Here is a 14,940-nt window from a genome sequence, read left to right as displayed (position 1 = left end):
ATCTACACACATTTCACTTTAATGCCCCATTTTGAAATTCGAATTGCAGAATCCTGAGCATGATGCCATTCTGGTGTCCTGTGCAGGTGTGGTGTGTTGGGAATGTGTCTGGACTTCAGATGCAGTTAAACCAAAGCGTATCTGGGGAAGTCCTCCACGTGCTGGTAGATGACCTGGTACCCGAGATGCTGTACAGCGTGCAGGTGGTTGCAGTGACCAAAGCAGGAGCTGGAGAACCCAGCGAGCCAGTATTTATTCTCATCAGTAAGTGCTTTTCGCTGACAGCTGCCTCTGGAGCTCAGGATGACATTTATTGGATGTGACAGATTGAATGGGAGAAAATTCCTCTCCAATTACAAATCATGTTCATAGTGCTCCAGAGCACAGATAGATGAACTTTGACAGATATGTGATATTAATGCTATTGCACTACAAGAGCCAGGCAATAGCGAGTCAAATTAACATAAGGTCTGCCTTCTATGATACCAAATATTAAGAACATTTTAGATTATAAAAAATATATAATAAAAATGATTGGTTGTTTTAAGGATTATTTATTTAGATTTTGGATTAACTTTAAGCAAATTAATATTTTAATCAGGTTTAGTTTGTAAAGTATATACCAAATTACTGTTTTTTATATTTTGCTTTACTACGGTTTAAATCTCACGCTCCTGGTTTATCGCGGATAGCACGATAGACCAAAAAGCTCATAGGTAATTGTTTTCATTGAGTTTTATGTAGAAATAATTAAATGTATTAATAAAAATATAATTATTAATTATAAAATGAAGTAAAATGTTAATACAGTACAGTACTGTATACATAAAATAGCATTTCTGGGGTGGCGTCCATTTATCATGGGGTTTTTTTGGAACGCCACCACCGTGATAAACGGGGGATTACTGTATTAATTATTTTTTATTTTAATTGAATGCATCCTTAATATTTTTATTATAGTTCCCTTGAAACTCCTTATATCTTGCAAAGTCCCTGTCCGGGGAAACCCTGTTTTAACAAATATAATTGGTCACTGACATCATCCATTACAGAGACTTGACATACAACTATAAAAATAAAAAGAAGACATCTTTTTGAGCAACACTACATGAATAGCTGCCAAGGGAAATAAGGTGCATTCGACATCAGGAAATCAGAGGTTGCTGGTGGATCATAAATATCATACAGCAGTTTTTGGTGAAAATCCTGCAAACTTTGCTGATTGTTTGTTGCTGATTATCGCTATTCTTTTTCAGTGGTAGAAACCCATGACCAAATCGTTTAATTTCTGCTTTAATGGGCATCCATTAAATACTTTTTAAAAAATGGATAAATAAAAATTGTCTGTATGTAAAATATTTGCTCAAGTCTGACAAGATGAACTGGTCAAGACCTTCTAAAAGAAGTTTGACATTTTTCTCCACGATGACCCATACTATTGGGTCACAAAGTATGATTGAAATGTCATTCCACTGTCAGTTATTAATTATGAAGGTGGTTAATCAGTCATGCGAGGCCATCTGTCCATCTAATGTGTGAAGACTGTATCTATTCAGATACCACTATGGGAAAAAAATCCTGATTGGATCATTTTTCTTTTGGCATTTCACTTAACATTGAAATAAAACGTTCACAGTAACACTTGAGATGAACTATATTAACCTTACTTTATTATTGAAGTGCAGACTGTCAGGTGAATCGTATACTGAAAAGCTGAGAAATGAAAATGTATTATCTGTCCTGAATCTTATTTCACATGCGGTTTTCTGATTATAAGTAGGTAAAGCTACACTCCTGAGCATGAGAAAAAATCCGCACATTTCAAAATATTGTGTTACGTTCCTAACAACAAATCACTGTTCAGGTAATTAGCAAGAATGTAACGAATACCGTGGATCGCTCCCTGGGGCTGGTCCTATAGGCTTGTTATCAGGCGCTTTTCTTTACAAAGACTAGTTTATTTCCAACTAATTGTCTGCCCCATTATTTGTTGTTAAAACCATAAATCCTATTTGCCCAGGAGTATATGTGTGCCATACCATCACTGTTATTTCATCTAACCAATACAAATGCAATCGCTGTCAAATTAAAGCTGACATTCTGCACTTTAGCATAATGAGTACTTAATTATTTATCAACTGAATTGTAATTTTACATTTTTTTTCTTTCAGTTTAGCAGTACCCATCATTAAACTGACGGATTTTGCTCCGGTGGTGTATGACATATCGTATCGCTAATTTGACACTACTGTTGTGATGTCAGTGCTGTTATCACATATTTTTAGAATCCCATATATCTGACAAATCTAACATTACATTCAGTCCTACCTTCTACTCGATGACACTGAACATCCAAAGTGTCATCCTCATGCCCCTCTCTATCTGTCTTTCTCTCTCTCTTTCTCTCTCTCTCTCTCTCTCTCTCTCTCTCTCTCTCTCTCTCTTTCTTTCTTTCTATTTCTCTCTCTCTCTCTCTCTCTGAAGCCCCAGTGGGGGAGCCCTCATTGCCGGTGCTGAACGATGACAGCAGCAGTCTTTCAGAGCACATCTCAGTACTGTTCAGACAACCAGCTTTTATTGCCACTCTGGGTTCAGCCTGCTGGATGGTGCTGATGGGCTTCAGTGCCTGGATCTACTGCAAACACAAGAGAAGGAAAGAGCTCGGCCACTATGCTACCTCTTTTGCCTACACACCTGCCGGTATCCTAAAATGAAATATTACTGCACTGCCATTATCTTTCTGCCAGAGAACAATTGCAGTATTTTAATATTTAAGCACGATTCTTAAAGTTGACCCAATTTTGGGGAACAGACACACTAATCTATTCTTATTTTGCACTTAAAGTTCAAGAACACTAAAATATCTGCAGTATTCATTTAAATATGTGCACAAAATGAAAGCCTGAACAAAGAGATTAAAGAGTCGTAATTAGGCACTGGTCCCTTGATTTTTGGCAGCAACATAATGCCTTAATTTATTTTCTGACTTTACTTACTCGTATTCTCAATAGAGCTAGAGATGAATAGTATTAACCTTCCTTTTTGTCCCAGTTGGCCTCTCTAATGGTGACGGATCAGCACTCAGCAATGGAAGGTAAGGAAATTCCATCTGCTTATACTTTAAAACACGCAAAAGCATTGTTGTCAAAACATTTATAATGACCTTTCTCTGTAGGCCTTGTATGCTTGGATCCAACATAGTAAACTATCCCTGGCTGGCAGATTCTTGGCCAAACAACAACTTCAACCAGGACAGGAAAGACTCTATAAATTGCTGCACTGGCAAAGATGACTCCACAGACAGATATTACAACAGTAAGAGTCTTCTCATATCATGACAAAGTGATGGTATTTATTTTTTACCTTTCCCAGATGGATTGGGCTGATGGTTTGGGGACATGCGATGGAGTGTGTGGGATTAAGGTTAATGTTCACCATCTAGCTAGCAAACAACTTATTACTGTAAATTAACAAACTAATAATGCATCGCAGATTTTAATAGTTCGATTTATTCTGTATATATTTCACATTGGTTAATGGATATTGTGTTAGGATTTAAACCCTAAATGGCCAATTCTTACTTACATTAAATACAAAATGTATAATTATGTCCCCAGAAACATTGGAATATGCAGGAAAAAACAACAAAGTTGTAAATGCCAGCACTGGCTGGACAGTTTGTGAACTCTGGCTTTGACTTTTTTCAACCTGACCTACATCATTCAAGTTTTAATTGGCCTCAAATAGATATGTATTCAGGATTTCTATTGTCATAGAAATGAACCAGGTTTTCTTGTCCTGCGAGCATCTGACCGCTTTCTTAAACTTACATGAAGTACAAACTACAAGTACAAACATTTTTCAACTTAGAAGCTGATAAACAAGTTTGAATTTGAATATATAGTCCAGGGGCAAAAAAAAAAAAATGGGTCTAAGGTCCAATATTTGGAAGAAAGAAAGAAACCATCAAGCAGGAAATTAGCAAGAATTTAATAAATCCTATAAATGTTTCCCTGCTCTGTCAAACCTGGCTCTATTTATGCATTTGTTATCAGGCTCTTGATGATCAGCATCAGGTGTTGCAGATTATCGAATAATGACTGACATTTTAAAGACAAAACATACCATAAGATTTATTTGGTATATACCGAAGTATGTGGGTTTTTTGTTCATTAAAGTTGAATAAAATATTTGAATCATCATGAGTGTTATCTTTTATCTACAAGTAAACAATACAAATTAATTTGTCTGTTCTCAGCTTCTCCCGAAACAGTTCTTTTATTCTTGCTTATCAGTGATGAGATGTAGACCATTAAATGCTTAATAATTCAAATTTTTGCACAGGGGTATAGCTAATAATTTTTTATAGATTTTTGTTTTCTTTACTGTGGTGTAATTTATAAATCTGACTGCCACTTTTGCAGATACCTGATTTTTTTTATTCTTTTGTCGTCAAGCTACAGGGACAAACTTCCTCAGGCAGGATCAAAAATTCAGCCCAACATCCAACGAAGGCGCCATCTACAGCACTATAGACAGAGATAACGAGTCTCAGCATGACCTAAGTAGTGTTTACTCACATGACCTTTACACCAGCTCCCCGGTCCTGTCCAAACCTGACCCTGATCAGTGGAGCTTTCAGTCTGACCTCAGTACAGCTGAATATGCCCAACTCCAATATCCAAAGACAGGAAACGGTATTGTAACTGAATTTCACCTTCTGTTTTAACACTCATGGTCTTTTTATTATATAGCATGCTCTATCATCTTGACTCAGGCAATGTTTAGTAGCAGTAGAATTATAGGCTTTGTTTTAGAATAATCAATATCCTGTTTTATTCTGTTATTTAATATTATTTATACATTTTATTAAGCTGAATAAAAGCTCATTAATTGCAAATTTTATACTCTTTCACCTTGTCATGACTTGAGCATTATCTTTATTTGTACTATATACACAGTTAATGACATTTCCTTTATGTAGTCCACAATAAAAAAAAATATATAAAATGAAAGTGACCTGAACGTAAGTTGTAGTTATTAAATACTAGCAGAAGCCAGTCTTGTCTATATATAATTATACCAATCTAAATGAATGATACTTATTTATTCCAGCTAATGTGGAAATGCAGAAGCCTTGTGAGTCAGCGACGTATAACTGGTCCAATGTTCTGTCCCTGCCGCCGCCAAGTACTCGAGATCAGAGACAGCAGTCCAGGTCAGAATCAACAGCATGTCTTACACAATGCCAACAGATAAATTACTAAGGCTTATATGGTAGAATAAGATTACAGCACCATGTTTTGAAATCAAAAGTTCAAAATGTAGCACTGTTTTGAGACGTGTATGAGTAGTCCTGAACGCGTAGATTTTTATAATTGTGTAAAACTTTGTATTCCCCGTATTTTAGAAGGGAAAATACCTGTAAATAGTTCTATACTGTAAAGTAAAATATAACTAAATAACTTTATATTAAAATCTTGCACAATTTAAACATTTTTGTAACTTGGGTGAAATGGTTTGAATGAATACTTGTGAATGCCTTCTTGGTATAAATTACATATGTATGTTTCTTATTATTCTGTATGAACTTCTGTGGACACTTGGCCATATGTGCTTGTTGAGCATCCCATTTTAGATTTAATACCCCCTTTGCCTGGAATGACCTTCATTCTTCTGGGAATGGTTTTCACTAGTTTTTGGAATGCAGCTGTTGGGATTTGTTCTCATTGTGCCATAAGCGCATTAGTGAAATCAGGCACTGGTGTTGGGTCAGAACGCCTGGCATGCAACCAGTGTTCCAATTCCTCCCAAAAGTGATATGCAGACCACTTGTGTTCTTCTACACCAGCTTTAGAAAACCATGGCTTTATAAACCTTACTCGAAGAGGTTTTGGCTTCTTGGAACCAGTGAATCTGATACAATGCTACAGCTGTGGTACATTTTAAACAATTTTTTACTTTCGGCAGTTTGGGGAAGCAGCACATATGGGTGTAAATTCAGGTGTGGACATCTTTTGACAGTATAAAGTGTTTGTGTACATGTCTTGGAAAAAGCTTCTGCACTCAACTGCATGCTGTACTGATATGTGCAGTCCTCTGAATATTCATTTTTATACGGAATTTTCCTTTGGAGTGTTTTTTTTTTTTTTTTTTTTTTTTTCACGATTATTTTTGACATCTTTCTTAATTAGCCAGCCTTGTGCTGGACTGCTCTCAGTGGACAGAACGCAGGTGGAGAGTAAATAAAGGACCCGTTTTATCTTCTTATAGTGACAGCTTATAACTTATAATGACAGGAGCTAATGAAGTTAGAGCCCAAGTCCAAGCTTTAGAAAAAAACAAGCAGCATGAGGCACAGGCCACCTGAGCATAGCCGCTTTCTAACAGCTGCTGGCAGTACACTGTACAATGAGACACATCAACTTAACTTACTCCTCTTCTCACATCACGTTTGCAGTATTGCCCTGTGTGGTGGGCTGGGTTTAAGAAGATTTTCGTTGCAGTGTTCAATATGTAATGCCCATAAATCCGCAAACAGCCCAAGGGTCTGTGGTCTTCTGATAGTTGATCCATTTATTTGCTGGGCTGCTTCTCCGTCATGCTCTGGGATAATTACCTCAGGTCTCAGTGGGTGGCCTGATATAATGTTTATTTGCCAATAGCACTTAAATGGGTCTCCAATTTCAGTGATCTAGGTCATTTCGATCTGTGGTAACTGGATCCTCTTCAGGATTATAATATGTCTACGGTACATGCCTTTGTCTCACGGTCCTGCAGGTGTGAGGACGAGGAAGACTGGTGTGCTCCTTCGCCAGAGAGGACTTATCAAATGGAGGGTTTGGAGAATGCAGCCACTTTGCCTCTGAGAGGAGAGCGCTGTGGGCGAGTTACCACCTACAACCAGCCATTCACATCCACCCTAAATCCATCTCCCAATGAGGAACGAATGCTAGTTAATCCATGTTTGCAGCGTCCTGACTTACTGCTACGGTACACATGCATACTTGCACACCTACACATCATGTCAGAACTAACCCCCATGTTTCCTGCTTAGTGCCAACATTTCCAGATGGCTAGCAAACTAAATCAGCATCCATTCTAATGAAAAAATTCATGACTAGAGAACAAGCAGGTCAGGTACTGGGTTTATGGAATATAACCTCTATGCATATTGACAAGGAAGGAATAATTTGCATTTAAAGACATTTATAAGAGATTTGCACTAATTATTCTTAAGGCAATACTTGATTTTATGTTCTAGCAGTAGGTGAGGTTGATCAGCTTCTTTTGAAAGAAGAAATTCTTGCCATCCACCTGAAAGTATTAGCGGAAAAGCTTTATATAAGTAAAGATTTTGGATTATGGTTTGACCAAAAGCAAGTATTTTCTAGCCCAGTCTTTTATCTCAGTGTGTAGATTGATGCAGCTGATCAGTGACAGTTTTTCAAGTGATTACCCAGAGTAAAGGACCCCAAGTGTTCACATCAGTGCTGATGCGAAATACAATTGAGGGTGTAATGAACCTGAATGGAGAGGGATATTTACGCTTTCATCATTTTCCCCAAAAAGATTTTCACCTGTCAAGCTGTTGATAAATATTCGATTTTAGTCTGTGGTCTAATATCACGCCCAGATATCACTAGGCAGAAATATATTCACAGGAATGCTAAGAACGTTGCAGTACAATATTTCCGATTCTTTAGCCTTTTATCTTGGTTTTTAAAAAAATTAGCACGTAGACAACCCATACTGTTATAAAATGGCTGGCTAGCTCTGATCCATCTTACTTATTCATGGGTCATTAATTGTAGGGCATTTGTTGTTATGCCATAATTCATTAAATGACAGTGACTGATGTTGATGTTCATTCAGTTTCAGAGACTGAATATACAGACTGTGGTCCCTTGTCATGTGCAAAGTGTAATTATTGGTAGGATTCAATTGAATTGCCAAAAATGATCCAAATAAACATGGTACACCAAGATGCTTTAATTTTATCCAAAAAAAGATTGGTGTTGCTGCACTCTTTCCTTCTAGCAAAGTTGGTGTCAAACAAAAAATTTATAGCATCAGTTAACAACATGAAAACCAAAGTGTTTTGTTTCTTTTTTTTTTTTTAAGTGACTTAAAAATGCATAAATGTTGCATGTACCATTAAGCACAATTATAACTGAGTTAAAATTGTTAGATCCTGTGTTTTGCAGGGTAAAAACACTGGCTTGCTCGTTAGAGATAATCTTTATATATTTATAGAGTTATATATTATATCCATAATTTATTTATTTATGTAAAGCTTTTTTGCGACAGTGTCAATTGTTGAAAATGCAATACATCTACCGTAAAATTGAAGTCAGGTGCACACAGTACTTAAAAATCATACCTAGCAAATGTATAGATACCTGTAAGGCACATGCGCAACATCTACATTTGCTCTTTGCAGCAGCAAATCAGATATAGTGTATGTAATTTGATCAGGTTGGTTTCGGATCCATTACGTTCTGATATGAAAGAGTAATTTGGAACAATTATAGTTATTTTATAGCATTTTAAATATATCTTTTTTTAATTGTTTGCTTCTATTAAAAAAAGAGCTTGAATAATTGTATTCTTCTGCATTTACATTTTTGCATTTGGCCGATCTACATTCAACAGCAGAGATGCTTAAGATAAGCACAAGGCTGACCTCTCAAATTCCTCTCTTAGAGTGCATCAATGTTGAATAGTCCCATGAGCAAAGTCTACATTAACATCTACTGTATGTGACACTATTTTCACATAGTAACTAATTCCATAACTCAACATAAGGTGTATCATATATTATGCTGAATTTTTAATGTATCATGAATGGTCTTACACAATATATTAAAGTGTATGCATCCTATATATGTACAGAAACATTAGATAATAAGGTTAAAAAAACGTTTTTCACATGTTTGTACATAGACTTTAGTAGATTAGAAATGAGTTTATTAGAAGGACAGCACATGTAGGATGTTTTGGTGACAAGGTGAGGGAGGCGAGATTGAGATGGTTTGGACATGTGCAGAGAAGGGACATGAATTATATTGGTAGAAGAATGTTGAAGATGGAGCCACCAGGTAGGAGGAAAAGAGGAAGGCCAAGGAGGAGGTTCATGGATGTGGTGAGGGAAGACATGCAGGTAGTTGGTGTGAAAGAGGCAGATGTAGAGGACAGGGTGGTATGGAGACGGATGATCCGCTGTGGCGACCCCTAATGGGAGCAGCCGAAAGAAGAAGAAGAAGTACATAGACTTTAGTATATATGTTTCCAGCAACCGATAAAACTTCAAATATGTACATATATGTTCACATATTACTATAATTTTATATATATATATATGTTTATATATGACTCTTTATCAGATTTCCATATGGGTCAGTAAAACTAGAAAGTAGCCAAAAAATTACTTAAGAACAATAATGAAGTACATTTACTCAAAAATTTACACCACTGAATGAATATTTTGCTTTTGAAAAAACATAGTGTTACAATTATAATCACTGAGTAAAAAATCAAAATATAGTAGCATCCATTGTATTGATTTTCTTCTTCCTTTTAATCTTTTTATTATCCCCGTTTATCCCCGGTGGCTACGTTCCAAATCCGCCCCCCAAAAAATGCTATTTTATGTATACAGTACTGAACTGTAATAACATTTTACTTCACTTTATAATTATTAATTATATTTTAATTAAATGTTTCATTATTTCAACATAAAACTCAACAAAAACAATTCCCTATGTTTTTTGGTCTATTGTGCTATCTGCGAGAGACCGGCAAAATCAGCCAAACAAATTTTATGTTATGTGGCCAATGCAATTCCATGATAAACTGAGCGCACGAGTTTGGAACCGTGGTAAAGCGGGGGATTACTGTATATATTTATAAAGACTAGAATGTTGAAAGTATTCACAAGTGCAGGCTGAAAAGAAACCACATTCCTTGATGTTCTTTCATCGACCTTGCTTATTTATGAGCTAATTCTTAAAGGTCTCAATGATCTTGATAAATACGCACAAATGTTATCATTGGGTAGTAATTCAGATGTTCTTGGGTTTGTGCTTTACCAGCAATAAGGGACAATGCACACCAAATTCCAAAACAACTGAGCCCAACCCAAGCTTATTTACCAACCTGGAATCACACAATGGTAGCCTGCCCCGTCTGCCAGGCCACTGGAGAGACATCTGCCAAGCGGAGAGGTCTCAGCACTTAAAAGGTAAACACTCGAACAATTATTTGTATTTAAACTTTATACGTATCATTGTAACCCATCATGGGCTAAAGGACTATTACACATTTTGTAATTATATTTCTATCTGTGATTTTATGCTTAAATAGGTGAGATTGGTTTATTTGTGCATGAGAGATCAATTGTATCCCCCACTGAGCAGCCACGGTCCAAGAAGACATCATTCAGAGATGGACCACGGAGAAGAGAAACCTTAAAAGCGGGAGGTCAGCAAACAAGATGTTCTGTTTTTGGTTTGTTTGTTTTTTTTTCTTTTTTTTTCTTCAAAGAATCAGTTATTGGCATGTACAGGGCACTACTACAGGGCATGTAGTAAATTGATTGGTTTGTATAGATCTGCCTCCTCCGCCTGAACCCCCTCCTGCAGAAGGCACTCAGGTGGACCTGGCAAGCATGTCAAAGGCCAGAACACATGATCCCAGAAGAGAATGGAGGGCAGATCAGAGAAGACAAAGCCAGTGCAGCACAGAAGGTTTGAAAACCTACTACACATTCACAAATAGGTTCAGTCACCCATCCTGTAACTACTGTCCATCAAGCACTGAATGGTTGCAGGACACCAGATGAATGTAAACAGGTCTATCCATGTTTAATGTCAATCACAAACAAAGGGATGCACTCGAACAATAAACAATTGTAATCTGCTCCTGTTGTTGCAGTTTGTGTGTAAAAGCTGAATGCTGTGTTATTTGTTTTTTGTTTTGTATACAGATGAGGAGGTGGTCCATTACAGTGTGAACATGCAGTCCAGGAATCACATGTCCAGTCAGTGTTCTCCTCCTGCATCCTCCAGCTCATGTTCTCGTCCCTCCACATCTTCCCGCACCAGGAGGAAAAAAGAGGTGAGCTGGGGACCGTAGCACAACTCTGCCTGTGACTGTCCATGTCTTCTTCTACGTGAAAGATAAACTAATCGAATCAGGCTTCTTGAAATCATGCATATATCAAAATCATATACACAAGAACATATAATTGAACATTTTGTTAAACCGTATATGGGTGTGTGTTTGTTTGTGTTCTCGTACTGCTTGGTTCAATAGGCCTAAATTAGTTAATTACAGCATTTACTACTCACACAGAACACACGCCGCAGCGTAACAGAGATCGATGTGCAGCAACACAACTGGTGCTTCAAACGCAAAGGCCATTTAATCACTAAGGTCATAATTGGCCTTTCATTGAAATAAAATATCATGCCTTTAAGAAAGCATAATGAAGATCTGATTAGCCAAAACATCATTATTACGTTTGTGGTGGTCCTGCGTTAGCAGTTTATGTAATCATACATTTGTTTGCTTGCAGAACGCAATGTGAGTAGAAGAACGATGATGCATTTCTTCTCGGTGTCCTGCTGTGCCATGTGTTCCAACAAACTTTTATTGCAAATGATGTCCAGTAGAACACAAGAGCCATACACTTGTATGTGATCCCCATCCACCTCTTTTATTTATTTATTTATTTATTCATTTATTTATTCATTCAATGTATTTTTTTTTTCTGTTAGTTTTTCCCTTCTTATGTTGAGCCTTTGCCTTTTCGCACGTCATATTTTTTGTCTTTGCTTCATTTGAGTGAACAACAACTGTATTTTTTTCGTCTGACAAAAAGTTCCTGGACGTCTTTTCTTTTCCTACAGTATTTATCTTGATACCTCGATGTTTGCATTTAGTTCCATGGGGTTTATGTTGTGTAACACTAGCGTCTCTGCGTCAAAACCCCATAACAGTTTTATGGTAGAATAGAACATCAGTTTAAGATCCAGCGTCACCGCTTCAAATCCGTCCACACTGCAAAACTGTCATCAGCGCCAGAGAGATGAGTCTTGCCTGCTGAGCTGCACTGCTGACATACACATAAAGAAAACCGTGCAAGCTGAAGTGCTAATGTTACAAACACTGAATGGAAGTACGCAGAGCATATTAATATTATACAAATGAGATGACCGTGTTGACCACGTTAGCATTAAAATTGTTTGTCCTTTCGTCGTAATTTGGATTGTGCAAGAAAACACAATAAAGCAAATGTTTAAATAAAACATTTTTTATAATTAAACAATGGAATTTGTCTGAGAAATAGTTTTTATTCACTGGTTTAAATTATTAAACTCTGACACTGTTACTGTTTACACTGTTCTCTTTTACGTTTAATTCCACTGCAGTTGGGTAGGTAAAAATAATATTTTTTTAGTTTGTTTGGGCACAAGGCATATTTTTTTCCGCCTTTACACTGATTCACTTGTATGGTCATTTGCTGCAGTAAGTGAAGTGGTAAAAGTTTTTTTAAGATTAAAAATCAGCCAACATGGTGGGATTTTTCAAACTATTTTTGGCCAGATATGTGTTTGCGTCACTGCCTCCAAAAATCCCTCTTGAGACCCTGAGATATTTTCCTTACTTCATGCTCAGTTATAGGTCTTTACTAGCAAGTCATTTTTGTGGATGTGTACTGCTTGCCTGTACCACTCACTTTAACATAATTAGGCCAGTTCATCCAAATCCTATTTAATTACAACAGAATTTATTATTACAAAAGACATAATGGTTTATGAAATTGTGCCTATGAAAGGTCAGTCTACAACAAAAGCGTTTACCGAGATTGCGTGAGGCTCTAAGGAATTTACTCGTGTGATGAATAGAACTGCAGCAGATTGGTTGGGTATGAAACGGGGACAGAGCTAAGGGGCTGATAAATCATTGTTCACTTTAAATTTCTATTCATGAAAATTCATCCTAAAAAGCATTTGACTTCTACAAGAACATTCTGTATTTACATATACTGAGACTCTGCAATGTGAAAAGTATCGAATCCATTGCTGTCTTCCGCTGGTGTTTCCTCATCCACCACAAGGTTGAATGTTCTGTGCATGCTGAGATGCTTTTCTATTCACCATTTATGTAAAGAGTGATTAAAGCACCTTGAAGCAATCTAGCAAATTTTTCCCTGATTTCTTTTATCAAAAAGGCATTTTCACCGACCTGTTACACATTAAATGTTTTTTCACCATTCTGTGTAAACTCAAAAGACTTTTGTATGAAAATCCCACAGGATCTTGCCGTTTCTGAAAAATGCAAACCAACTCATGTGAAACCAATAACCTTGCCATGGTTAAAGTCACTTAGATTCCTTTTTTTCCACCCAATATCTTTGATATGAAAATTAACTATAGCTCTTGATTTGTATATGCTTTGCACTGCTGCCACACAATTGGCTGACTGAATAAATGCATCAAGGAGCATGTGCACATGTTCCTATTAAAGTGGACAGTCCGTGTATATTGCATAATTGGATTCCTGCATGTTTGTCTTTATTGCCACCAGGCACATGGGAAATTGTTTTATGTAGGTCAGGCTGTCATGTGAATGTAAATGTGTGACAATTTTTTTTTTTTTTTTTAATGGTGCAGTGTAGTGGTTTCATTGCTTGTGTGAGCGTAACCTCTCACTAATAAAATTCAACATAAAGTTGTATAGCCAAGTTTACAACTGATTAATGATCTCCTTAGTGACTGACTCGATGCTTCAATGCAATATAAAGTTAAGCTAAGCAAAGTTAAACACATTTTCAACGTATCTTAATGATGCATAAAGCTACATACACACTAAAAAAAGCTGGATTAACCCAATGATAACCTATTTTGGGTGAATTTGGAAACCCAGTGCTACATCCAATATCGATGAACCCAGCATGGTTTCTCTTAATCCAGTAAATTTGAGCCACTTAAACCAAAATTGTTAGTGAAAATGCTTATTTTTCAAGTTATTATGGACACAGCGTGTTTTATAGGAGCTAGTTTTCTATTCATCAAAGGAAGCTGCAGGTTGTGCTTTTATCTACCTAGTGTGAAAGAAGCCTTAGATAAAATTTTATATTTGTATTCATGATATTTGTGTGATATTTGCCTCCACAGTTATCTGAGATAATCATTTAATTCAGCATTACACTCAGGTCTTCATCATTGAGCAGTTGGTAACTTCAGCAATGATAAAACTATTACAAATAAATATCCAGTGGCAACCAGATGAGGATGAAGGAATCCATCAGACTGGTTCCTTAAGGTTTAATGTTTTTCCTTCTCACTATCATCTCTTGCCTGCTCATTAGAAATAAGCTTATAAAGATAAATGTATAAAATTCTTAAGATTTGTATGTGCATTTTGAACATCCCATTCTATAATTAATCCGAATTTCCTATTAGAATAAACTCAACTCTTCTTTGAAGATGTTTTACTAGAAGATTGAAGTGTGCCAGTGGAGTTTTACATTTATGGATTTTGACAGATGCTCTTATCCAGAGGAACTGACATTTATCTCATTCATACAGCTGAGCAGCTATGGGGTTAAAGGCCTTGCTTAGAGGCCCAGGAGTGGCAGCTTGGTGTGGCTGGGATTTGAACTGAAGACTTTTAGATCCATTTGCCAAATTTTTAATCACTAAGCTACCACCACTCACAGGTTTGTGCTCATTGAGTCACAGGACCATAAGTAAAATTAAGTACTGATGTAGGGTGAGGTCTGTGGTGCAATTCATTCCAAAGATGTTTAATAGGGTTGAGGTCAGATCTCTATAGCAGGCTACTCAAAGTCTTACCACTCCAACTTGTATAAAGCATGTCTTCATAGAGCTGTCATGCTGGGACAGGCTTTGTTCACATAGTTGAAGGAAA

At 36.7% G+C, this 14,940-nt stretch overlaps 1 protein-coding gene across 2 annotated transcripts in view; it reads left to right on the top strand.

Moving 5' to 3' along the window:
* Window positions 1-12,336, top strand: part of LOC124394864 (roundabout homolog 2-like) — a 91,286-nt gene extending 78,950 nt beyond the window's left edge. Inside the window, exons 16-27 of one of the 2 annotated variants that reach the window (XM_046863346.1) lie at window positions 87-264; window positions 2,485-2,700; window positions 3,052-3,094; window positions 3,176-3,315; window positions 4,458-4,697; window positions 5,116-5,218; window positions 6,781-6,993; window positions 10,095-10,243; window positions 10,366-10,509; window positions 10,611-10,748; window positions 10,988-11,118; window positions 11,579-12,336. In XM_046863346.1, coding sequence (XP_046719302.1) covers window positions 87-264; window positions 2,485-2,700; window positions 3,052-3,094; window positions 3,176-3,315; window positions 4,458-4,697; window positions 5,116-5,218; window positions 6,781-6,993; window positions 10,095-10,243; window positions 10,366-10,509; window positions 10,611-10,748; window positions 10,988-11,118; window positions 11,579-11,590 — 1,707 coding nt within the window. In that variant the 3' untranslated portion in view covers window positions 11,591-12,336. The remainder of the gene's footprint in view (window positions 1-86; window positions 265-2,484; window positions 2,701-3,051; window positions 3,095-3,175; window positions 3,316-4,457; window positions 4,698-5,115; window positions 5,219-6,780; window positions 6,994-10,094; window positions 10,244-10,365; window positions 10,510-10,610; window positions 10,749-10,987; window positions 11,119-11,578) is intronic. The other variant, XM_046863347.1, reaches the window with a different exon arrangement.
* The last annotated feature ends 2,604 nt before the right edge of the window (window positions 12,337-14,940 follow it).

This window comes from Silurus meridionalis, chromosome 12, assembly GCF_014805685.1.
Source record: "Silurus meridionalis isolate SWU-2019-XX chromosome 12, ASM1480568v1, whole genome shotgun sequence".
NCBI classification, from domain to species: Eukaryota; Metazoa; Chordata; class Actinopteri; order Siluriformes; family Siluridae; genus Silurus; species Silurus meridionalis.
The sequence above is the reverse complement of the archived record's forward strand: the minus strand, read 5'-3'. Positions and strand labels throughout refer to the sequence as shown.